A 24,375-nucleotide genomic window follows, 5' to 3' on the forward strand; every position below is an offset into this window, starting at 1 on the left:
GTAAATTACAGGAATTTTTACTACTTATGTTGCACCCGGTACCCGCGCACGGTACCGCCACCGTCCTAGGGCTAGGCTAGCGCTAGGAGCCTAGGTCCTCTACTACAGTACTAGTACTCTAGTCTAGACTGGTCCGGTGTCTCGTGGCGCAGGCTTTCCTCGGACATCGTTGACCCTGCTTCGGCTCTTGTGATGTAAATACTCCACAACTAACTGTTACTTCTACTCTCCATCCGTTGTGCGTGTTCAAAAAGGGCCAGAAAAGTGCTCGTTGAACGAATAATTTCGTCTTTCGACAGAGGAGATCGAGAGCTTTAGCCAAGTTTAGGCAATGGACGACTCCGAAGACATGTCGAGGCCTCAGCAAAGAGGGACCGGCGCTCCAGCTAGTGCTGATAACTCCGGTCGGATGTTGTCGGCAGGTTGGAGGCGCGGCAGTTTGAAGGACTGGAAGGAAACCGGCACGACCCTGTCCGTCGCCGCTCCTGAGAGCGCCGCTGAAATCCGATCCACGGCCACAGGAGCTCTGCGGCATGACACACACACCGGGTTCTTCTGCTTCGAGAGGGCCGTGGAGACCACGTTCGTTCTGCCATGGGATATGAATCCTCGCGTTCAGCCGGAGCGATTTAGCGAGAAGCTGAGAACGGGAATTCGCAGTGAGCTGTTGGACGCCGCAGCGTTGTCGATCTTGGAAGCATCAGGAGCGCTGAACTGGAATGTGTGCGTTCAATGGTCGGTCAAGGCTACGAACCCGGAGCGTTGGGTACCGGTGGATGGTAACCTGTTCGTTGAGCTGGAACGTCTGTATCACACGGCGGACACGGAATGCAGTATACCAGCACTCAACGTGGTGGTCAGCTTCGCCAAGAACATGATCCAGATCCCTGGCAGTCCAGTACAGGAACTGCGGCGACTAGCGTGTGCACCGCTCATGCCACTGAAGGTATGGCCTAGCCTGCATAAGCTCAACACTTGACCTGGTACAGTGCCGAGTGGTAGCAGCGCACATATCTGCATTGTCCTGGCTGCAATGACTTCTTATAGTAAAAGGTTTATAACTAACTTTATAGTAACCACGGTTACAGTGTAGTGAGATTTCCTGCTTTAGCACAGCCAACCGGTCATAGTACTGGCATCTGTGGCGTGTTACTGTTCACGGCTATGTATTCTATCGTGGATGCCGGTTTGGCCAAATGCCCAGGAGTTTCCGGAAAATCTGGAAACCCTATGAAATGCATGGCTGGTTGGACGAAGACGAATTGACTTGTTTGCATGCTCCGTGCCCTGAGCCGCATGATGTTGGTTTTTGTTTGCTATTCTCATGCGGCACATGCTGGTAAGTATTGACAACCCTTATTGCACACATACCGGTATATATGTACATGTATGTGTGTGTGCGTGTGTGTGTGTGTGTGTGTGTGTGTGTGTGTGTGTGTGCACATTCATATGATCGTGTATGTGTGTGACGTTGCACTGATTTTCAGGTGGATGAAGGTGATGGCTACTCCCTGTTTCACGCTGCCTCGATGGGCTTCTGGGGCGTGCACGACAGAACAAACTTGCTGAGAGATGCTGTTCTGCATTCACTGCATGATATGAAGGCTCAGTTTGTCATTTACAAGCGATGGAGCGAGGACCGGCAAATCCGTGCAGCGATCAGTGGAACTAGTTTATTACCTGAGGTAAGTTTGTTAAAGAGTATACCATGTAGTCAGCATACTCAACGACTGGTTTGCGCCAGAGGCGTCAGAGGAAGTTTTTGAAGTGCATGGGGAAATAGGGGCATGGGATACGGGGACACCCCCATGATATTTTGAATTAGGCCTAGTCTAATAGTTTAGCCAGAGAGCGCATGTGGTGGAGGTAGAACTAATGCTAATAGTATTCAGGGGCGTAGGAGGGGTTTTGGAAGTGGTACGACCGAAGACGGTGGGCGCGGCCGAAGGCCGTGTTGGAGGGGGGTCGGGTCCCCCGGGAAAATTTTGTAAAAAAAGACACAAAATCCTTCGTTCTGGGACTGTGCAGTGTGCAGTCGAGTCGAGTACAGTACTCAGTAGATCTACGACTGCAGATGCATGCCAGATCTATGAGTACGAGTCCAGAAAAAGGTCAAAGTCTGACTGAGTGCGCATATGCATCGATGGATCCTGATTTTTTTATTACGGTTTTGCACGTTCCGGACGGACCACACTTTTCGAAAAGTGGTACGGCCATGGTCGTACCAGTCGTAGCGGGTGCTACGCCCCTGGTATTCTACCAAAAAAAGCTGTCCGCTAAACTTGACAGAGCATTGCCATGCAAAGGTCAAAGTAGTGAAGTGCTGGCAAGTGAAATGCAACTGTGCCGACCTAGCTCGTCGGAATATAGCAAAGCCTCATTCACTGCATAGAGTGTGTGTGTGTGGGGGGGGGGAGGGGGTGTGTGTGGGGGGGGGGGGGGCGTGCACTCGCGGGTGTGCATGAGCGTGTGTACATGTACGTGTGTGTGTGGGGGGGGGGGGCACACGCACGTGTGTGTGTGTGTACGTGTACATGCGTGCATGTGTAATGTACTAGTATTTAAATAGGACCAAGCATTCCCTGGGCTGCTATATCCATGAGGTTGAATTTCATTTTGACACAACTGGACAATGTCATGTACTGTTCTGATCAGCCTCCCAGGAGGTCATGCTCCTTGTCTATGATGCGGGCGTGAGTGCATTTCTGTTATAAGAACTTCAGCTATAAAGAAGTAAGTATCCTGTACAATGGTGTTAGTTATACATCAGGAGCCGACTATATTCCATAGAGAGTTTGTTTATCTTGTGTGTGTGTGTGTGTGTGTTCCTTGGTCCTGGCTAGACAACGGAGCTGTGGGAGACTGCTAAGCAGACCATGCCGCAGCTGTACGTGTTCTCCCTTGCCAACGTCACACAGCGGCCAATCATCGTGTATGCGTCGCCTCAGTCGGATGTCGGGTATGTTAGGGTTCGATAACCATGGTAACAAACCAGCCAGTCTCGCACAATAGGGCTTTAAAGTGCTACGTCACGGAAAGCCTATAGTCATGGCAACGCTGACCTTTTGATCCACTTGGATCCAGTTTTGTATGGATCCATACCCGTTTGGATGGTTTAACTCCTCAGTAGGGTGACACATCCGCTGGCAGTGACTGGACTGGGCCCTCCTGGTCAGGTACCCACTCTTGCTACAAAAATCACACCTGTGTGCGACACGAGGGGCCCACCCGCCACACCCTGTACTTCGCTATGGAGTATGGGCAGAGTGGATCCAAAAGTTGTACTTTGTCGTTAGATTTTAACGCCTGACGTCATCACTTTCAAGCCCTATACATGTGCAGTCCACCACTTATAGGTACGCGGCTAGGATGACATCACGTACCCGCGCTCTCATATCACTGCATGCATCCACACGAAAACACACAAGGTAGTTGGGCTCAAAACCGCCTGATGTTTTGGCGTGAGCATGTGATAGGGATAATTTGGTTATGGATCTGTACTACAGATCAACCTTAGAGCACCCAGGATGATGAACATCAGGAGACTTCCGAGTGTAACTTGATTCCCATTGATGTTTCTCCTTGCCTTGTTTGACTTGTCCACTTCCAGAGGTATCTACCTGCCGCTACTATGGGGAAATCTGGCAACAATGCATCACTCCAGCGACAGCAATACCTTGCTGAAGAACCCGCTAGTCTTGGGCTATGACTGTAAGTCACAGATATGGTCTGCCATGCGCTGCGACGGTGGCACTGTGTGCCTCGACGGTATGGGGTATTTCGCTCTTCTCAGCATTCAGTCACATGACTAGTTCTACGGACACTTGGTGTGGACCAACCATGCTTGTTGAGTGGGTTCAAATTTGCCGGAGATCATTAGCATCCACAGATGCATGTACACGTACATGTACTCATGTCTGTGCGTGTTTGTGTGTGTGTGTACGCGGGCGTTTTTGCAGCTTCAAGAAATCACTTCGTCCCGCTGTGCACTTTCAAGGGCACAAAGGTAACTTTGTGTGTTTGAATGTTTGAATATTTGAATGTCCGTATGCCATATGAGCAGCTCTTGTCTGGCTTAGTAAACAGACAGGATGCAATCATGATTGGTTGGCAAAAGCCTAATGATCTCGACATCGGACGACCTAGCAATCTGGACATACACACGCTTACACTACCAGAACACAAACCACCGTTGTCCATTCATTATCCAGTCAGTATCAAGTTATGAGGAAGAACAACCAATACAAGATAACCCCAAAACATCGGGGGGAGAGAGAGAGAGAGAGAGAGAGAGAGAGAGAGAGAGAGAGAGAGAGAGAGAGAGGTGAGATGCGCAAAGAGTACGCTTCGAAAACGGCAGGACCCGGAAGCAAGCGTACGCATGCGGAACCAGCATACTGTGCAGCGCACATGGCGAGGCCAAACACATTGCGATACTGCGCACACAGATCCTGAGCTGCTTAGCGATTATGTGGTCAGGTAAAATGTGATGCCATAGAAACCGAAATGGCGGCTACATGGAGCGCATCTAACACGAGTACTGTATGTTGATGTGTATGTTCCAGGTGAATTATGTTGTCCGGGGCCCTGTTTCCTTTGTCACTGGTGCGATGGTTCTTTTGTTACTGGTGTGATTCGCACAGGGCCCTCGTCTCATTCTGCTACCCCTGGTATACTCCAACAAGGAGCCATTGCCCGTACAGTTTCTGACACGTCAGGAGGTAAGCTAGCCATGGCCAGTGATCCATATTGTGCTCGGCACCCGTCGCCAGTTAAGTTAGAGGTATTTTATTTTATGCGTTCCAGTGCCAATGGTTTGGTCGTGTTCTATAAGATATGCTCCCCCCCCCCTCCCCACATGGTTGCATGAAACAATATTTTAACAAGCGACCAGTTATTGAAGTGCTATTTATGCAGCTTGTGGAAGTCTGACAATCAACAGAAGTCATTTCAATCCATCGCATCCTTTTTTTTTGTTGGACAAGTCAACCGGCATGATTGAGGCATTCACAGCAAGTTGACTGTTCTGTGTCTGTACAAGAATGTGTCACAGTGTGTGAAACGGCAACTGATGCCAGGCATTATGCACTGTAGCAGAAGATTAGGACTCGGTATGCAAACATTACGGGGGGGGGGGGGGGGGGGGTGATGCAGAGTGCGTGCAGGTTCACTGATTAGGGTGGATGCGTTTTGTGGGTTCCAGTGCAATCACGCAGAGGACGCTGTCACAAACCAGCCATTACTCGTACTTTCCTCGTCACCCTTTCCTCCTTAGCAATGTCAGGTCCTGATCAAGGCTGAATGAACATAGGAGTGGTTGCAAAATGACAAGCCCGAACTGTACCACACTACAGGATCGTCGACCGTGCCAAACCGTTTGCACATCAGATCATTGCACTAACCACTGGGCTAACTTGCACTGTGCTATGCATGTATCCGCTGTCAATCTTTATTTCTGGTCAGGTTCCTCATCAGAATACTCTACTGCAGCAACTGATGAATGTACATATTCATGAGAGCAGCGCACCGTCAATCTATGTCGAGCCAGGATCACCAATGAAAGGTACGTGCAGTTTTCCAATGTCAGTGAACTTTACTAGAAGTGTTCAGTGCTGCGTCGTGGTCGTTGTACAGACCAAAAGGCAAGAAAATTTAATAATTCGACTCTAACGAGTATACATGTACTTGGTTGGGAGATGTATTGATAGACTGAAAGACTGATTGTATAAATACTTGGGTTCGTGTGCTGCGGCATGCCCCCCCCCCCCCCCCCTGATGCTACGGGAAGCTGACTGGCTGTCAGGCAACCACCGCTAAAGAGACCCAGCAAATGATGCCAAGCTAGTACTACGCCCCCCCCCCCCCCCGCAGGGTCAGATGAGTGGTAAAACATGCCGCAGTTTAGTCCTGGTTATAGGACTCAGTAATAGTGGTCCTCTAGGGCAGTGCTATGTATATGTAGTGTAGTTATTATAATAATTATTATTATGACTACATGTTCACATGTCATATTGCGCATGCGTAAGGAAAATATGGTCTTTCTTCTTGGTGAACTTGAAGAGTACCTTGTGTGAGTGTAGACACAACAGGCAGTAGATCGCATTATCATAGTAAGTTGTAGTCCAGTCATAGGTTTTGCTATCGTTCTGACTGCAGGTATTATTGCTTTGCACTCTATGGCCTTGCTTGACTGTGAGAAGACCGGGCAGAATTGGAATGGAGAGCGGGACACTAATCGTCATTCTATTTGGGCTTCTTAGTTCTTACCTGGGATCTTGTGTGTGTGTGTATGTGTGTGTGCGTGCGCGTGTGCGCGTGTGTGTGTTGCTGCTGTAGCTTCTCTGCCGCCAACGCTGCACAATCAGAAAGATGGCGCCATCCCCACGGCTGTGTTGGATACGCCTGCTATGCCCGAGGTGCTGGACAGTCTCATGAAGCGATTTGAGACTCTGTTTCTATGATCAGCGAGAAGGCATTACGAGGCTTCTTCTCCCTATGATTGTCTGGTGAGATCTGCCTCATCCCCACGACAAGGACGGTGAATCCAGACAGTCACGGGCGACTGTGAGTTGTTCAGCCGGCTTAGGTGATTGCTTTGGAGAGGGCCGTATCGCCTATATGGGTAGTGATCAGCATTCAGTCAGCTCTGGCCATTAGCATTCAGTCTGCTCTGGCCGTGACGGTATCCTGAGGTGAACATAGACTGTGACAGCAGTTCAGCTAGGACAGGTTCAGCGGCCCAACCTGTACGACACGTCTCCCTGAATGCACTGTTCCGGCATGTGTATCTGATCATCAGGGCGCTGTGAAACCGTATGGCACAGTCGCTGCAGCCCGGGTGATGCCTCTTTTCAGTGGTGTCTCCCCAAATGGACTCTACTTTAAAAGACTCACGTGGCTTGGGCTAGGTGGTACAGCAGGCTACATGGCCTTCACAGAGAATGTGATCTTACCTCCCCAGGCCACCTAGGCCTACTTATAAGTGATTTCTGCCTCATTAAAATCCACGAACGTTTAATAGTACATGTACATGTAGTCACGTGTCCCTGAGAATCCGCGAACAGCGTCACATTTTGTTCTTTTCGAGTCAGTGTGGACTTCGCTACATGATACCTTAGACACGGATTCTGCTCAGACCAGGTAGCCCAGCGCATTGTACATACTTTTCTAAGGCAGCTTGTCAAAATGCCTGTAATTACCCGTTCTACAGTATGTGTGTGTGTGTGTGTGTGTGTGTGTGTGTGTGTGTGTGTGTGTGTGTGTGTGTGTGTGTGTGTGTGTGTGTGTGTGTGGTGTGTGTGTGTGTGTGTGTGTGTGTGTGTTTGGTGTGTGTGGTGTGTGTGTGTGTGTGTGTGTGTGTCCTTTCTTGGAAAATGTCTTTGCTGAGCTTCACGGTTCCACGTTTATTCAATTTCCCATCACTGCGGCTTCTCCCTTTGCTTGCCACTTGAAGTTTCAGCGGCTTGACCTTCAATATGATTATGATACCAATGGAAGGCCTTCTGACTGACTGATATGCCACTGGAGCATGCTATTATCAAGAGTACATAATGTACTCCGCTGCTATTATGTAGAAAGAAATCCAGCACATATGCTCAAGGCTTTCACTGAATGTAAAGTAGTGCAGCTTGCGACTATCGGCTATGACAGGTTGCTAGCTGATCAGACCGTGGCACTCACCGGGCTTTATTAGGTTCACCAGAACTAAAAAGTTCCACCACATGGTATTGGTAAGCATGTATACGGTAAGCTAAGAAGCCTGAAAACAAGACCTACAGAGTACAGACCAGTCGTCGCCAAAAAACTCCGCCGAATGCTAGCTCGACTGCATGCAGCAGGCAGACAGTATAGTAGGCGGTATTTCATCGCTCACGGTGGCATGGTGGCTTGCATGAACAAGTCGACTGATCTGCGCTGCACTATCATAGTATCTGGCTGCTGCATGCAGTCGAGCTAGCTAGCACAGCATTGGCCGGATTGTTTGACTGTAGAAGAAAGTAATACTAATAGTTTAATGTAGTATAGAGTGATTGAGACATTTTCTCTCAAGTCTGGACATGTACCATGTTTGTACACCTGGTACACTCAGTCAGAGCTAGAGCCAGTAGAGGTAGTCCGAGTCAGGTTTCGGCTTTCCAGCATGCCCCGGGGCCGGTAGAATCGTTTCTTTTTTTTCGGCGCTCCCCCACATCCATTTTAATATTTGGCCATGTCCAGGTGTTTCAGGGAAGCCAGCCAGCATTGTTGCAAAGCTCTTCCCCAAACATTCATAGTCGTTACCAGTGGTTACGTAGATCTACCATGCATGATCTCCGTACCGCGTCGTGTACCGTGTACGTGCACAAGTGCACAGCTCGCGGCTTGCTAACGGTAGTAACGCGCTCGTGAACAGGCCATATACGCATATGCACAGAACAATTTTTGTACCGTAGATCTACATACAGTACACCAATCAACAATTACATGTTACACCGTATCGAGCCGCGGTACAAAAACTTGAAAAAGTCAAAAATATGTTGAGCTGCGCCATGATCCATCCAGTGCATATGCGCATGCAGGCATGGCAACGCTGCCAAGTCAAAATTTAATACGACCGTACTCTGGTACTTCCTCAGGTTCCTGTACGCCTTGCATCAAGAGTACATAAACTATGTACTCTTGCAGGCATCGTTTGGTCAACAAGCTTTTTTTGGTGAGGAAATCTACAAACTGCATATCCGGCGGTCCTGGTCTGCATTGACTGTAGGTCTACGAAGTTGGAGATCACCTTTTCTGCTACGCCTTGAAGTTTGACGAGATCTTCACCGTTTTCAGTTTGACGTGAGCATGAGGAAGCTTTGTTAGCTGTCCCGAGCAGTGATGTAGGTTTTCGTCCCCGTCACGTCAACATGATGGCCAGTGTAGGAGCCTAATCGGGTGCTGCTTACCGCAGAAACTGCTTCCTCTTCAAGGCCAATTGAAGGGCAGCACCCTCCATTCGGCTTTGCGCCATGGCTCCAATCAGACATGTGGGATACTTGAGGCGTGTAGGTGGTCCGGACGACTCGAGTCTAGCTTTCGCAGTGTTGTGGAATGAAGAGCTAACGCTGTTTCCGTGCCAGGATGCCAGCCAACAGTATATTGATCCAACAGCAGAGGTATATGCAAACCCTCAGGTGTTCAATATCAAGGGTGCATCTGCATTTGTCACGCAGTGTGTGGAGAATAACAAACACCCAGGATTATTCAATTTGATTGGGCACAAGTCGTCATGGAAAGCTCAGCTCACTGCAGGCAGTAGAGAGGAGGCTGTGATATGGGTTGCCAGGATCCTGAGCTGCTCGTCCGGATGTAAGCCGCGGCCATCGTCATTTGAATCAAGGGTCGATCTCATCCAGAAGGAGATTGACGCGATAGTCGACGAGTCTCCGAACGCTGACTGCGCAGATGTGACATCAATAGTCAATTGGATGAAGCGTGTGAAAAAGCAGGATGCTGAGGAAATTGTGGTGGGTGCAACAGCACCGAGTACGCCACGGCGGACAATGGCATACAAGCGATTAACCTGCCTGAAAGAGCAGCTCAAAGAGCGAGAATACCTATTGAAGCAGCTAGAGGCACAAGAGAAGCAGTTCCTCGGCAGTGAGAAACAGGAGTATCACCCGTGCCGCTTCACCACGACTGCAAAGACGTCGTTTTGCCTGCTCAACGGAAACGACAGCACCGAGGTGCGGAGCGGCGACAAAATCGTCGTGTATGGCCTCAAGGAGGACTACACCTGGCGCTGCTGCGTTGATCGCACCGTGAGCGTGGTCATGAGCTGCGGGTGCACTGGCTTGCCCGGATGTGACGCTGCCCAATGCTGTCTCGCTGCTCGTGCTACTGCCGACACGCAACAGTCTGTCGTGGTGGAAAGCAGTATGCTAGAACCATCAGCCATCAGCACCTCTCTAGTAGGCGAAACATTGAGTGAAGAGGGAGACTCACTTACGTCAGAGGCAGCGGCACTGGGCCAAGCTCCAGGCTCTAAGCTGCCGCCAGCAAAGCCTAAACGTCCTAAAATTGAGCAGAAGACACTGAAAAGCACCGTATCAGTTTGCTACAATGGGCCCTGTGAGAGTGCGCCTAAGGAGCAGAAGGTTTGCTTGTCTGCCTCAGTCCCCAGTTTGATCACTCCGGATGATGGTGTTAGAAAGTCTCTCGACAGCAGTCCTCAGTCTTCAATGTCATATACTGGTGATAGGAGCGCGTGTACCCAGGACAACGTGTCCCTTTCCAGCATGGAAGAAGGTGTTGATCACCATGATCTGGCCATTGCTGCCAAGGAGGTTACTTATCCACTGCTTGGCGCACTGCCCTCGCTAGATGTAGTGGTGTTTGTCGGCGAGGAGGCTGCCCAGGTTCTCGCCACCGTCCAGTTGGCACGCAGCCCGCCCGAGCTCAATTCCGCCGACTCTGCGTCACCCACGGCAAAGCCAGCAGGACGCATCAAGTCCGTTGCGCGCCGATTGACATCCAGCAAGCCATCTACATCGCGAGAAACGTCTCCAGGCAGTGGGTCAAAGTCACCGGTGCCCAAACCCAGGAACATGCGGCAGCGTTTGTCCACAGGCTCAGCATCTACCTACGGCTTGCCATTTGCAATATCCGATACGAGCTCAATGAAATTTTCGTTCCGGAGGTGTTCCAGTGCATCCGCTGGTTGCTCTTCGGGGCTGGACGTGAATGGTGTAACAGGAGACTCAGGCAAAACACCAACATCGGGCTCAGATGAGAGCAGTACGTTAGGAGGCGAGCCTGAATCTAGTTCTGACAATGATTCCATGGTCAGCTGTCCCGTTCGACCAGCTTCGGTTTGTGCTAGTAGCAATTTAGATTATCATGAATTCAACATGAGAAATGCCAAGTCCGATTCAAACCTTCCACATTCTCTCCCTCACAATGACGTACAGTCGCCGATTTTCCGCGGTATTGTCGAAAGCATGGGTGCAGCATCCAAGTATGCGGTGGAGAATGATGACTTGCCTTCACGGTCCAAGGTATGTCAACTACGCGGCTCGCGCTCGCAGACATCTAGTGGTAAAGACTACCGCACAGGATCCAGGCGCGGCTCTTTAACTAGCGTCAGAAGTGCTGTTCCGACCATGCACACGTCCAGCGTAGGAGCAGGTCTAATGCCGTGCTTGAATAATGCTTGGGACAACGAGTCTTTCGACATCAGCTTGGACCTGTCCGGCGGCAGCAGTATGGTTCACACGGTGCAGTTTGACTGGCCGTCACCTGGCCTGCACTTGGCTAGTTTTGTCCTCTACCAGCACAGCACGAGCACTATCGGCACCTGGAGTGAGGCTTCGGAGAAATCCAGCACGAGTACAGACGCAAACATCAAGAAGCCAACTGAGATTGTGACTGTAAGCCATGTCGACAAGTTCTGCACTGCTGCGTCGGCCGGTTGCATGCCCGGGGATGCTGTGCTCAGCATTAATGAACACAGAATGGACAACTGCTCTGCCAATGATGTAAGTAGAACTTGTGGGAGTGTGGTACATGTACATAAGGCCAAAACAAATAATGACCTTGTTTCCGGTCGCCCGACCGGGCCACTTTTTCCCAAATTCTGAAACTTTTTTTGGTCCCAAATGTATACAAACGGTGGCAATGCCATGTGTGCAAGTGCACTCAACGAGTCATAACTCAGTCAAATCTCAACCGAATTCCACAATCGAAACACCCACAAGGTAGCAGAGATTCTCAGTTGTCGGCTCGAAAACCTCCGGGGTCGATACAAGCTAGAATAACGGAGCTGGAAGGACTCGAACTATTTGCTTGATTTCTCAGGATGTACGAAAACAGGAATACACCACGTGCTGTACAAGAACAGTGAGTCAGTCAACCTTGACATTGATCCTTGCCATGATATATGTACAATGTACATGTGTAGGTGCTCTTGTCCATCAATACCAGGAACCAAAAAAAGTATCCAAAAAAAGTTTCATTCCGGCCGACCGAGTCTCCTTTTTGAGGGGTTGCCGACCGGAAACAAGCCTATTTTTTGTTTTGGCCTAATTATACTTTTTGAGATTTCAAGCATAATTATGCCGAATGTGCTGAGAGAGAGACAGTGAATGTTGGAAGTTGGCAGAGTTGTGTTCATGTGCACGTGGCCGCGTTAAAGTTCGCATAAGATAAGACGGTGTTTGGGTCGAGTATATAGAAGCTGCTGAAACAATGGTATGTGTAACTGTACGCCAATTTCAAGCAGGTATCTGACTGCCAAATCATGTGATAATTTGGCACAAAGCAGGACCATTGACATTGCCATCCAACGACCTGACATTCAGCTCTAGCAAAGTTTACCATATACGTGGGTTTGCACATCGTGTGAATACTGTAAAACGGGTAACGTTTGCGACAAGAAATGTTTGCGTTTTACAAATTGAGACTGGTTTGCGCTGTTTAATGTTTGCGATACAGTCGAGTCAGTCGTTGCACTGAACTTTACATGGCGCGAGTTTGCGTTGTTCAAAGTTTGCGATTCGGCGCCTCTCGCAAAATTCGCAAACATTTTTACGTCGCAATAGTTACCTGTTTTACAGTAGCCTATTTACTGCAAGCCCGTATAAGCAGCCAGCCTGTATACACTCCGGGGTACAGTGTACTTTAAGCCAGGGGTGTCATCGAGTGGTAGGGTACCCGTGCTACCCGTAATTAGAGCGAGTATTCGAGTAGCAGTTTGCTCCTGAGAACCCGGTCAGGTAGTTGGAGTATGGTGTTTTCGCAACGGTGCGTGTAAAGAGAACAACTACTTTCCATGTAGTGCAAGTGCACACTCACTGTACAAGCTATGTCGAAATACCTGATAGGATACCCGTGCTACCCGGATAGAAATACCCGAACTCGTTACCCAGCCAAACCCCTACCCGTTGCAGCCTTACTTTAAGCTTAGTTCACATTTGATTGGGTGCGACGGGACGGGACGGTCTGACGCCGTCCGATGTGAACACCAGGCACGGGAACGGAACCGTATTACCGTACAGATCGGGAAGCGACGGGAAGAGTTGAATTGATTCAACTTTTCGCACCATAGACGGGGGACTCAAGCGTACAAAATGGCAGCAATTCGAGTGTGAACAGGAGATGGTGTCGTGCGCCGACTACTCCCAATTCGTACTTGGAAATTGTTGGCATTCGAATATTACGCTTCCCATGATAACTCACAGAATGGCTAACACGACTTGAGTTGAATTTTAGCAAGATAAGATCTTGTGTTACTTATTGTATTTAGGGGTAGTTCAGGAGTGTGACAGACTAGCTGTTGTCATTTCCTGGGGCTACTAGGGACCTTTCGCATTTGCTACGAAACGAATGCGAAACGAAAGTTTGATTCGGCTCGTAACCGTTTCGTTGAAAACAGATTTCAGGTTTCGCAAGTCGTCATGCAAATGTGCATGGCAACTACGAATACGGCCGCGGGCGCCGGTAGCTTGGCGTACGGGTTTTTACACGCACACGTGCATGGATCATGGAATCATGGGAAACATGTGTACCTTGCAAAACATGAGTACCTATCCAAATAAATGTGTACCTGACGGATTCGGAGCGTGCCACGAATGAAGAGGCTTCCATTCGCGAAAACGAGTTCTCCGCAGGGACTCTGACGAATCCTCGAACCCAGGTGACGAATCAGCATTCGTTTCGTATCCGTACGCGGGGTGCGAAAGGTCCCTATTATTTGGATGGCACAACTTTAAGGGCTAGAAGTACTTTTTGTTTTTCATGAAAAACTGGTGCTGTGAACTTGATTCTGCTTCATTCAAGGAGAAATTATTGAAAAGAAGTCTCGAAAAACAAGAAATTAGGTCCGAAAGTCACCCCGTCACGGACCGTGCCTTATGTCAGTTATGACTCATGCCGTTTGACGTTGAGCATCGCAACGACTGCTGCATGTCATGTCGTATGAATCGTACAGGATTTGCAGCTCACTCCAGCTGTCCCGACAGGCCCTTACGTCCCGTACCATCAGCGTTGCGTCGACTGTGAACCAGGCTTTACAGTCTGTTTCGCACTGGGCTTTCATGTTATTGGTCCAAACCAAGAGTAGATAACCCCCAAGAGTGTGCAGCTCCACTCTGGGTGCTGTTAGGCAGAATCTTAAGTTGAGCAGTATATTCTATTTTTGGTGTGGGTGTGTGCATTTCTTGCCTTGTTTGCAGGCTTGGGACATCTTGAACAGTATAAGCTCCACATCTGTCCGGCTTCTCCTGATGCCCATTGATGGAATTCAGCGCTTGGAGTTGGAACACAGGAAGCAAGTCATGGATACAATGTTGTTTCATGCTCAGTTTTCTACGTGGATGCTGCAGAATTGGGAGCAATCCATCCAGATGGGCGGTGCTGCCTCAATGTTGCAAGAGGTTGACCTGGAGTAAGTGCAACAGCATCCTGTGTTTGTGTGTGTGCGCATGTGTGCATGACATATACAGGGTTGTACATAACCATGCTTTGGGTTCAACTCCCTGCTGGTCACTTTGTGTCATGTGATGTGAAGTGCTGCCGTCGCAGCACTCGCTAGTGCTTGTGCAGGCTCGCTCTTGCTATCACCTAACGTTTTTTTTACTCTTTCCTGTTACACCCCATCTGTATTTTCTTACAGGGACTCGTCTGACTCGTCTGATGATGAAGCAACGATGTAACTTGCAAATAATATATGTACGGACGCCGGCATGGGCAATCATGCCGGTCCACTTGAGCCGCTATAGCCGACCGTCACACTGATTTAGAAGCTAGCTTGGTTGGTATAAATGTTCCGCACTTCTTAATTATGATAGTTTGAGACTCATCCAATAGCATTTTTGTTCTTATCACTTTTTAAACAATTCTCTCGTATTGTACTTTCTGAACATTTTTTTGCGCCAAGTACTGCATGATGTACTGCATTCACATTCAGAGGCAGTTCTAATAAATTATCTAATTTTAGAAATCGCTGCCCCTCCGAGTTATAATTTTGAACTCTCATCTAACAAAGCAGTTGCTAAACGAGCAAGCATGTGGGTGTTACATATCGACTCCGTGCTTCCATGCATAACCGATGACCCATGCTATGTGTATGCTGACAGCATTGCAATTTATACTTTGAAGTACACTGTTAGGTTTGTTTTGACTGGGAGCCCAGCATCAACCTGTGGGCGCTGCATTGTAGGTTCTATATTTGTGTTTTCAGGTTGTTGCTATTTTCTCTCTCTCTTGATGATCCTGTTCCCCAGCAGTCCCGGGATCCCTGGTACCCTTAGTCTGGGATGGGTTTCAAGCCATTCGTTTCCCCTCCCCCCCCCCCCTCTCTCTCTTTCTTGGTCTTTTTTTATCTGTCTCTTTTTCTCTGCTGTGTCGAAGCCAGTTGTCTCTCGCTCTGCAGCGTTGCTCTTCCACCTTGTTTCGCCAGGTTTCGTGCTATGCTGCTGCTCAGTCTGCATCATTTTCCGTTTTGCCTGGCTAGAACACAGCGCATACGCAGACTGTCATGTGTTGTTGTAATGCTCCACAGAGTTGTTTGTACTTTCCTCAATTGCCCCATTGTCGTATATTTACTGTTTTGTTACGGCGACGTTTTTTTATACTTGTTTGAATCTCCTACGACTCGTTGACTCTGGAATCTCAGCTCAGTTGCAGATGTGGTATTGTATGAAGTAGTAGCAGATCAGTTTTACCAAGAGTACATAATGTACATTATGTACTCTTGGTTTTACTGGTCCAAGTTTCTCCGGCATGGTCGAGGCTCAGCTGCCCGTACCACGGTGTGTATAGCGCATACACATGATTGTAACGAAAGCATTTCACGAGATGCAGGCGAGACTCACCACAGGGCCAGTCACAAAGCTTGGCCAGTATCTCGCTGGTGATATACGGTAATATTATGAGTGACTGTACACCTCTGGGCCCTACTGTTTTGGGCTGTATACAGGTAATTGGCCGGTATTCATATTGCCGGGGCACATATGCCCCATGTACCAAGAGTATTATGATTATGATCCCGGGGAATTAGGTACAGTCAACTTCGCGTATAACGACACTCGGCGGGGCGTCAGAAAAGTGTCCTTATTCGCGAAGTGTCGTTATACCCGAAGTCCCATTATATGTATTACAGTTGGATGGGACTTTGCTCTGGGCATGGAAGTTCTGTCGTTATTCGCGAATTGTCGTTACATGTATATCAGCAGTCGTTATTAGCGAAGTTGACTGTACATGTACTAAAGTATACTGGGTAAGAAAAATCAAGTACCCGATCGGAACACATGCTTGTGCTAGTAGAGTAGTAGTTCGCAAAGTCAGGGGCTTATAATTATACTCTTGCTTGTACTGACATCTGTCTGTCGCAAGAGTACAACAAGCAAGAGTACATAACCACAAGGCACAAGGTTACAGTCATGTAACTTGTTAGGCAGATCGAGTAACCATGGTAACCACAAGGTCTCTTGCATTGGTTGTCAGTAGTAAAGAAATGAGCAGTAGGTCTACGAGTAGTATCCGGATATCCGGGAATACAATGCATGTACGTAGACCCGGGTGCTCGAATGAGATACAGGGTACCAAAACAGAAACAGCCTGAAATTGTACCTAAACTTATTCCGATTTCGTTTAGTTTTCACAAATACCATCAACATACGGCCCGCTAACGGTATGCCAAATTTCAGCTCTGCCCGGTAAACGGTTTTTGAAATACTCGCGACCCACTTTTTGTTGGGTCCTTGATTCGAGGATGTGGGTCCACGGTACGGTGCTGCCAAAGACCTGCTGAATCTGCGGCTCCACTGACCATCTTGCTCTCAAAAACGAAGTAGTAAGTTGCTACTCCCTGCCCTCAACTGCCATACCAAGCGTAGACGATGGTAGACCCGTGTGCTTGAATCGGAGACGATCTGACGAGTTTGCTGTTTCTGATTCGAGCACCCAATTTTCAAGTAAAAAATCCGAAGGAAATACGACTATTTTTAATACTGCGTGCTGTAGCTTGTGTTGTAGCGCACCCAGGTTCTGAATTCCTGCTAGGTGGGTCAAGCCAGACTCTCTTCCCTGTTCCATCGCCTCTCCAAAAGTATATTCTGACATTGTTGAGATTTACAGATGAGAAATTGCACACCTGTCAAATCGTTTCTGATTCGAGCACCCGTGTCTACGGGTACTTACCGGCGGCGGTAGTACGTACCGCAGACTTGAGCTGAAAAAATGCAAAAATGCCCGCGAACTGAAAATAATTTCGAACATTTGAAAAGACCTTTGAATCCCCATGCATGCCCTTTCCCCTTGCGATTGCTTTGACTGCAGTCTTTGCAAAGCTGAAGCCTGATTATGTATGCAGGGTGCAATGGTAGTTCATGTAGACCTAGTACCTACGGCTTCGCGTCCACCGTGTCGCTCCACCGGCTGGATGGCTGCAGGCTGTGCCTGTCGATGTCACATACTACCCTGGTCTGGTTGATTCTTACTGGTTTCTTGAAGGTTATGGCTGTGAAGATAAGCTTGTTTCTATCACTCAGGGCGTACTTTCAATGCAATCTGTAACTTCTTAGTGCCCAGTGGGTTGTCTTGTGGATCACGTAGAGACTGAATAGCAAGTGGTGATGATTGTGAGGATGTTTCGAAGGGCGATTGGGTTTGTGCGGTGGTCGCTCCTTCGTACTCTGCTGGCACTACTCCTCTTCTCACTGTACGTGTGGTTCTCTGTCATATCCTACCTGTTCCTGTACCAATCGATTGTACCACCCGTGCAACATGTGGCCCCTGTCCACTTCGAATTCGAGTGAGTTTTACGCACTACTATTGTACTATACTGTATGCTACTACAAATTGTACGTTATTTTTTCTTCTATATAAATTATCAATTCATTCCACTTTTCTGTACCATGGAGAGTGCACGGACCACGGGTAATTTAATAATTTACAAAAAGGGACTTTATTTCCTCAACATTAGGCACGATTGCAGTATGCTGTCAGTATACTTTTTCATTCTATCATGTCCATGTGCAACCAGGGGGAAAGCCCTGTTGGTAACATATGCGGCACAGAAGTTACTATTAGTACTGTAGGGAGGTTTCATACCAGGACGTATCCACCTGGAGGACATCCATGTCGGAGAGGTACGCGCCCTTCTTGTATTTTGCAGAACGTGCATTGGGAGCATCCAAAATGGCTAAACACGTACGCGTACACAAGAATATACAGTCGACCTACTCATTATATTAGTTATAACGATATTTGCATTTGTAAGAAAGGGTTTGCTCCCCACACCGGAGCTCGCGCTATTTGCATTTGACCAAGAATTATCGTTATAAGGGTGATCTCGTTGTATTAAGGGTAGCTAGTTCATTTCATACATGTACGTCATAATGCATGATTTTTGTTCATTGTTTACGTCGCTTCACAGCGTCAAAACGTATGCGCATACATGTTCTATGCACATTGTGTACACAGCAAGGCATCACTGGTGCCTCCACTCCAGTGCTTTTTGTCATGTCTCAGCGACTTAGACTGCATCCCTGCAAGAAAGCATCACTCGCTGCTCAGTACACAGTGCTTTGCAGTTTCTGTACGCTTCATTGGCAAGTTATGTATTGTCGTTTCGGCTCAGTGTGACTGGTGTTAATCTGTCTATGTTGCAGCACACACTGTGACGCATCGGTGTGTTCCTTTCCGACAGCCACTATACAACTGAAGAAGGATGGAGTGGTAAGTCACTGTTCATTGCTGGCTGGTGTCCACCCTACAGTAGCTGTTAGGTTGATATTAGAGTGTGCTTCACTGCATGGCCACATCCCGGAGCTAGACTCGTAGGTGGTTTGGCTCTGGGTTACCATACCGTAGTAAGCATATGGTACATCGGACTGTTGCTTGCCGCACTGAGTGCAGGTCTGTGTCTGTGTGTGTTCTAATAGAACGTACTTGCCAAGAACCAGCTCTATGATGTCAAGGTCAACCTAGAAGTTCCAGAATCTGACGTCAACCGAGGGATTGGTTAGTTCTTCAGCTACCTGTGCTCATAGCGTTGTGTTGGACTCTCGCAACCACACAGAATGAGGTGCACATGCACACATACACACACGCACACACACACACACACACACACACACACACACACACACACACACACACACACACACACACACACACACACCCCACACACACACCACACACACACACCACACACACACACACACACACACACACACACACACACACACACACACACACACACACACACACACACACACACACACACACACTCTGCATGTACTTCAAAGTAGAACAGTGCGTGAGTAGAAGTAGCAGTTACTGGTACAGTGCGGATCGGCTATAGTAATATACCTCTTATAGTGATCATGGACGCGGAGAAGCTTCTCCGTGACATACGACAATCGACATCACGCGTCGATCGACCTGCCACTTGGAACGGTTTCAGCGGTGATGAGTCGAGCGATGGCGACCCAGACTGAGACTCTACTCCCACTAATCGATCCTGTAGATATTGTTGATATGTCGATTGAATGTGTTGAAGTGTTTCTCTTCCAAAAGAACACATTTGTTGAGCACAGCAGCTCCTTGAAAACTCATGTCAAAAGTCACGAAGTTTTTGTTTCCGCAGGAAGTAGCTCTGCACTGCGCGTACTGCACAGTCACATGCACAGCACGCTTCTGCACGCTGCACTGATTCGAATGACACCATGCACACATGTGACTCAGGCATACCTAAGTATGCATATCGCCTGCAGTAATATATCGCCTATAGTGATATTTTCACGAAAATCAAACACCAACGCTATAGCCGATCCGTACTGTATTCAGAATGCATTGAAAGACTCATAAGTGTTCGTGTCATGAAAGAGGAAGCAGAGTCACTATGTTGTGAAAGAGAATGTTGCAGCTCATAACAAAGCTGGTCAATGTCTTCATACATGTACTGTACAGCGGATGATTTTCATGACAACCTGAATCCAGACAGTTTCATACACCATGCCTGGTGGACTAAGATATATCCGTACGAATGTGTGTGTGCGTGCGCGTGTGTGTGCGCGCGTGTGTGTGTGTGTGTGTGTGTGTGTGTGTGTGTGTGTGTCTATGACCATTCAGGCATGTTCATGGTCAACTTGTCATTTTATGATGATGAGAAGGCCCTGCGCTGGAGCTCTGCTAGAACAGTGAGTCATTGCTGCTATCGACCGTATGCACAGCACACACACACATTATGCTTGAAGAATACAATCTGCGGACAGCTAGCTCTATCGATCTCATCAGCAGAGCTCAGAGTTACTGGCTGAACTGATCGCAATAACGTCTAGTGGACAGCAAGGCATTTTTCAACTGGCATCAAAGTCAAAGTGCTCTAAGGCTGCGTTTACGTGAGGCGTTTCAACCCGGGTCAAGTTTCAACCCGCCATGAACACAGATTGACTGGCGCGTTTACATGACGCATTGAGCTTGACCCGGGTTGAAATTTCGCCCCGGGTTGAATTCGAGAAATCGTACTGCCGTACTTCTGTGCGTATCTTACGCCAGGTTTGAACAGCACTGCACAGGCAAATTTCGCGTGAAAGTATTCACGTGACCATGCAGGACTCTAGAAGTGGACCTTTGGCGGCATATCAGTATTTGACCCGGGTCAACTGTCTTCATGTAAATATCCACCTGTTTTGTCTCTCGTACAGACGTTCAACCCGGGCTGAACTCGACCCGGGCTGAACTCAACCCGTGTTGAAAATTCTTGTGTAAACACAGCCTAACTGTGGGAGATTATTGTAAACTGGGAAACCTATACACTGGTTTTAGTTCGCGATTTGTGAGCATAGACCAATTTTCACCTAGAAATGTGTGCGATTGGAGTAATTTTCATTGATGTATCAACTTTTTTTACTACACTTCTATCTTTCATGCCGGTTTACTTTTTGCAATTTCACATCCTTTTCGAATAACGAGTTCCAGGTTGGCAGTTTGTGTTTTCAAAGTGCTACTGTGCAGTGTACTGTGTAGTGTGCTGAAAAAACCTGAAATAACAGCGGCTGCTTCAGCCCATGTACTTATGTACTTTAGCCATACGTTTCAGGATCCTTTGTGACTGCTCCTCTGCGCATATCTTGCTAGGCAATTCTCCGCTACCGCTCTCCTTTGTTGTCCACCCTGCGCCTGCTCTTCTACATCTTCCCAATGCTGTTTGGGTTCCTGGAGGAGTCCCAGTGGCTTCTTATCGTGTTTGCAGACAACTTCACAGACACCTCGGTATGGTTATAGGGTGGGAGCAGGGTGTCTTGTGTAACTGACTTTCGTATGTGTGTCTGTCTGTGTGTCTATGCATTTGTGTGTGTGTGTGTATGTCTGTGTGTGTGTGTGTGTGTGTGTGTGTCGGTGTGTGTGTGTGTCGGTGTGTGTGTGTGTGTCGGTGTCGGTGTGTGTGTCCACTGTGGGCAAGAGCTGACTGTCAGGCCATCAACAAGTGTCAATTTCATGTAATGCTGGTTTATCGCCGTTATCGGGTATCGAAGTTATCGCATGATCTGCCTGTCGAGTGTTTGGTTATAGTTGATGGACAGTAAGGTATAACTGGTATCTATCTGTCTCTCCTTTCTTCATGATTTTTATTGTTCGATCAGTACCCAAATTTCGGTGTGGAGTGCTAGTTAGTTCATGTCTTTGTGTTGGGCTATATGGCTTTAGTGCAATTTCTTATTTGGGCGCTGCCAGGTGGAATACCCTTCCACCGGCTTGCCGCATGCCTAGTTCACCAGCTGAATTTCGCTCATCCATCAAATTTTACCTAGGGTTCCCTGTAAAAAGGCGCTGACGCCTGTTGGGAATTCCCTAGTAAAAGAAGAATAAATAATAATAGTATTTGGTTTCCTTTGCCATGGACAGCAAGGCACAGTGAACGTGTGCTCAACTATTGCCCTTCAACGCTGTACATTTCTTGCCTTTGCTTTGATCTCATTGCTCAATGCTGTAACTCTATTTCTGCAGCCCGGTAGTGGTTTCAAATACGCCGAGGTGGTTGTCGGTACGAAACAACTTCAGGTCTATTCGGCTAGTCTAGTCCTGGATGCACGTTTCTCCGGCGTCAGGTGAGGCCGATGCTAAATAGACCTATACACTGCATATCTTGTACTCATGACCAGTGCTACCCCACAGTTCGTCCAGACCAGTATTCGGCAACGGATGGTGATACATACATACAATCATGTATTTAGCCGGCTAGGTTGGGAGCGCACATGCATCTACATGTATAATGTACAATGTGGTGTGAGTAGTGATTGTCACGATGGTGTGAGTCATTGGCAATCTTGTATGATTGATATGAGTGTGTGAGTGTGTGTGTGTATCATGTTGTTCAGGTATATGATGTACTACTGGCCAGTGATAAGCGCGGCTGTGTACATTGCAAGCGTCATGTGGTTCCTGTGCACAGTCTCTGCACTCATCTTGTTCCACTTGTTCGGTTTCCGCCTGCCCATCTCACTACCTGCACTCCCGGGAGCTGACGATGACGACGATGAAGACGGTGAAGGTAATCAAGACCAGGCAAACGGCGGTGGCGCTCCTGCAGCCGATGCTGGTGCCGTTGCTGGTGAAGGGGCTCAGCAAAGGCGAGCAGGGGATAATGATGATGTGGCGCGGCAGTTGGAAGGCAGACAGCGTCGACGGGCAGGTCCAGGTATGTTTTGAATCTCCAGGTGCTGCAGGCATTCTTTCTGCATGCACTTAGCTGTACAGTACAGTCAGCTTTGCTAATAACGACTGTGGTCACTGTGGATAGAACGACAGAATTCCCATGCCCAGAGCAAAGTCACATCTAAATGTAATACAGTCATATAAGGCCATGGTAAAAAATAAAGTTGATTCTCAGGTCATGAGCCTGTGAAAATCGGTCCGAGCGAGCGCTTTTTTATTTCATTTCCCACAATTTTTTTATTTCCAAAGATAGGGTCACACATATGTACATGGTCACATGTTTGTTATTCAGGCCAGGGAGTAGAAAAACACCGGTATTTTACTACTCCCTGATTCATGCCTTTCGCATTGACCGTTCTCATGCGCGATATGCATGCTTAGAAATTAAAAAAATCGTCGGTGCGCCGCCAAAAGTCGGTGCGCCGCCAAAAGTCGGTGCGCACGTACTTGAGAATCAAAGATAATTTTTACCATGGCCTAATGAGACTTCGGGTATAAGGACACTTCGCGAATAAGGACACTTTTCTGATACCCCGTCGAGTGTCGTTATACGCGGAGTTGACTGCAGTACCTTGATGCAAAGTCGACGCATTTGAATCATACAAGTAATTTTGCTTCAGTTGTCTTTCGCAGGATTCTAATTCATCTCAGCATGCTGTAACGTGCTGTGTTGTTGTTGTGTCATTGTGTCAGGAGGGCTGCTCATTGGCCAGGCTATCAGTGACGAAGAGCCGGAGCAACTCGGAGCATTGCATCCTCTACACGAACCGGATGACGACAATGATGCCGATGTCGATACTGACACCGACCCAAACGGTGCTGATGGCGAAGGCGACGGTGGCCAAAACGCAGGCAATGACCGTGATAGTGACAGAGGCGACGCGGCCGTCGGTGCTGCTGGTGCTGATAGCGATGGTGACGGTGTGGACGAGTATGGTGCCCCCAGAGTACTTGGCCTGCAGCATGCACACGCCGATATTGATGCTGGCCATGATACTAATAGCGACGATGAGAGCGGTGATGATGATGATGATGATGAGAGTGATGGTCTGAACGATATCGTCTTGCTGGCCGTGGAGAGAGGAGCGCGCGGTGCAGATGGTCAGGGAGGAGAAGCACGGCGGCGTCATGCATAACACCGTGAGTAGTACGTACGCCAATGCAATGGCATGCCTTACTGGTGACACGGCATGCTCTTGATTCTTGTCTTGTCCAGTTTAGTCAAGCATATTCCTGGCATCTTTCTTGTCTGGACTTGATTTAGCTCTTTGGTGTGTGCATTCATTGTGCAAGATAGCTTCCTGCTGGTCGGGGAGTTGAAAACATTTTCATGTGCAAATTTTGTATCCACTGTTTCACAGATTTATCCACATCTCCACATTTTTACTTTGCTCATATCATACTACCAGGCCACCACAGCCACGACCACGACCACAATAAATCCTGAACTTGCTCATATGGAAACAAAGTCCTACTATTTTTTTTATTTGTCATTAGCTCTCCTTCTCTAGTCTCGATGCGGAGCTGCCCTTCATGCTGTGCCATGCTCTATGAAAATCTTACCCGTTATTTTATTCATCACTTGCAAACGGGAAAAGTCTGAAGAAAAAGATTTAACTGTCACCACCAGGACTCGAACCAGGGACCCTCGCTTATGGCCAGCGGTGCTCTGCCACTCAGCGATGGTGTAGT

General features: G+C 48.1%; 3 protein-coding genes across 3 annotated transcripts; all 3 read left to right on the forward strand.

Moving 5' to 3' along the window:
• The first annotated feature begins 130 nt into the window (after window positions 1–130).
• On the forward strand, window positions 131–7,491 carry LOC135814509 (uncharacterized). The gene is made up of 8 exons (XM_065327633.1): window positions 131–946; window positions 1,488–1,685; window positions 2,844–2,959; window positions 3,611–3,711; window positions 3,960–4,006; window positions 4,644–4,721; window positions 5,464–5,563; window positions 6,337–7,491. The coding sequence occupies exons 1-8, from the start codon at window positions 332–334 to the stop codon at window positions 6,459–6,461; spliced, it is 1,380 nt and encodes a 459-aa protein (XP_065183705.1). The 5' UTR covers window positions 131–331; the 3' UTR covers window positions 6,462–7,491.
• Window positions 7,492–8,703: 1,212 nt separating this feature from the next.
• LOC135814512 (uncharacterized) lies at window positions 8,704–15,620 on the forward strand. Its single transcript, XM_065327635.1, has 3 exons — window positions 8,704–11,498; window positions 14,193–14,404; window positions 14,633–15,620. Exons 1-3 carry the CDS (start codon window positions 8,991–8,993, stop codon window positions 14,670–14,672), a joined length of 2,760 nt encoding a protein of 919 aa, XP_065183707.1. The 5' UTR covers window positions 8,704–8,990; the 3' UTR covers window positions 14,673–15,620.
• A 1,643-nt stretch (window positions 15,621–17,263) lies between these two features.
• LOC135814513 (seipin-like) lies at window positions 17,264–24,306 on the forward strand. Its single transcript, XM_065327636.1, has 8 exons — window positions 17,264–17,773; window positions 18,633–18,699; window positions 18,906–18,984; window positions 20,098–20,165; window positions 21,106–21,240; window positions 21,976–22,076; window positions 22,347–22,666; window positions 23,377–24,306. Exons 1-8 carry the CDS (start codon window positions 17,595–17,597, stop codon window positions 23,817–23,819), a joined length of 1,392 nt encoding a protein of 463 aa, XP_065183708.1. The 5' UTR covers window positions 17,264–17,594; the 3' UTR covers window positions 23,820–24,306.
• The last annotated feature ends 69 nt before the right edge of the window (window positions 24,307–24,375 follow it).

The sequence above is a fragment of the Sycon ciliatum genome, chromosome 4 (genome assembly GCF_964019385.1).
Source record: "Sycon ciliatum chromosome 4, ocSycCili1.1, whole genome shotgun sequence".
Lineage (NCBI taxonomy): Eukaryota > Metazoa > Porifera > Calcarea > Leucosolenida > Sycettidae > Sycon > Sycon ciliatum.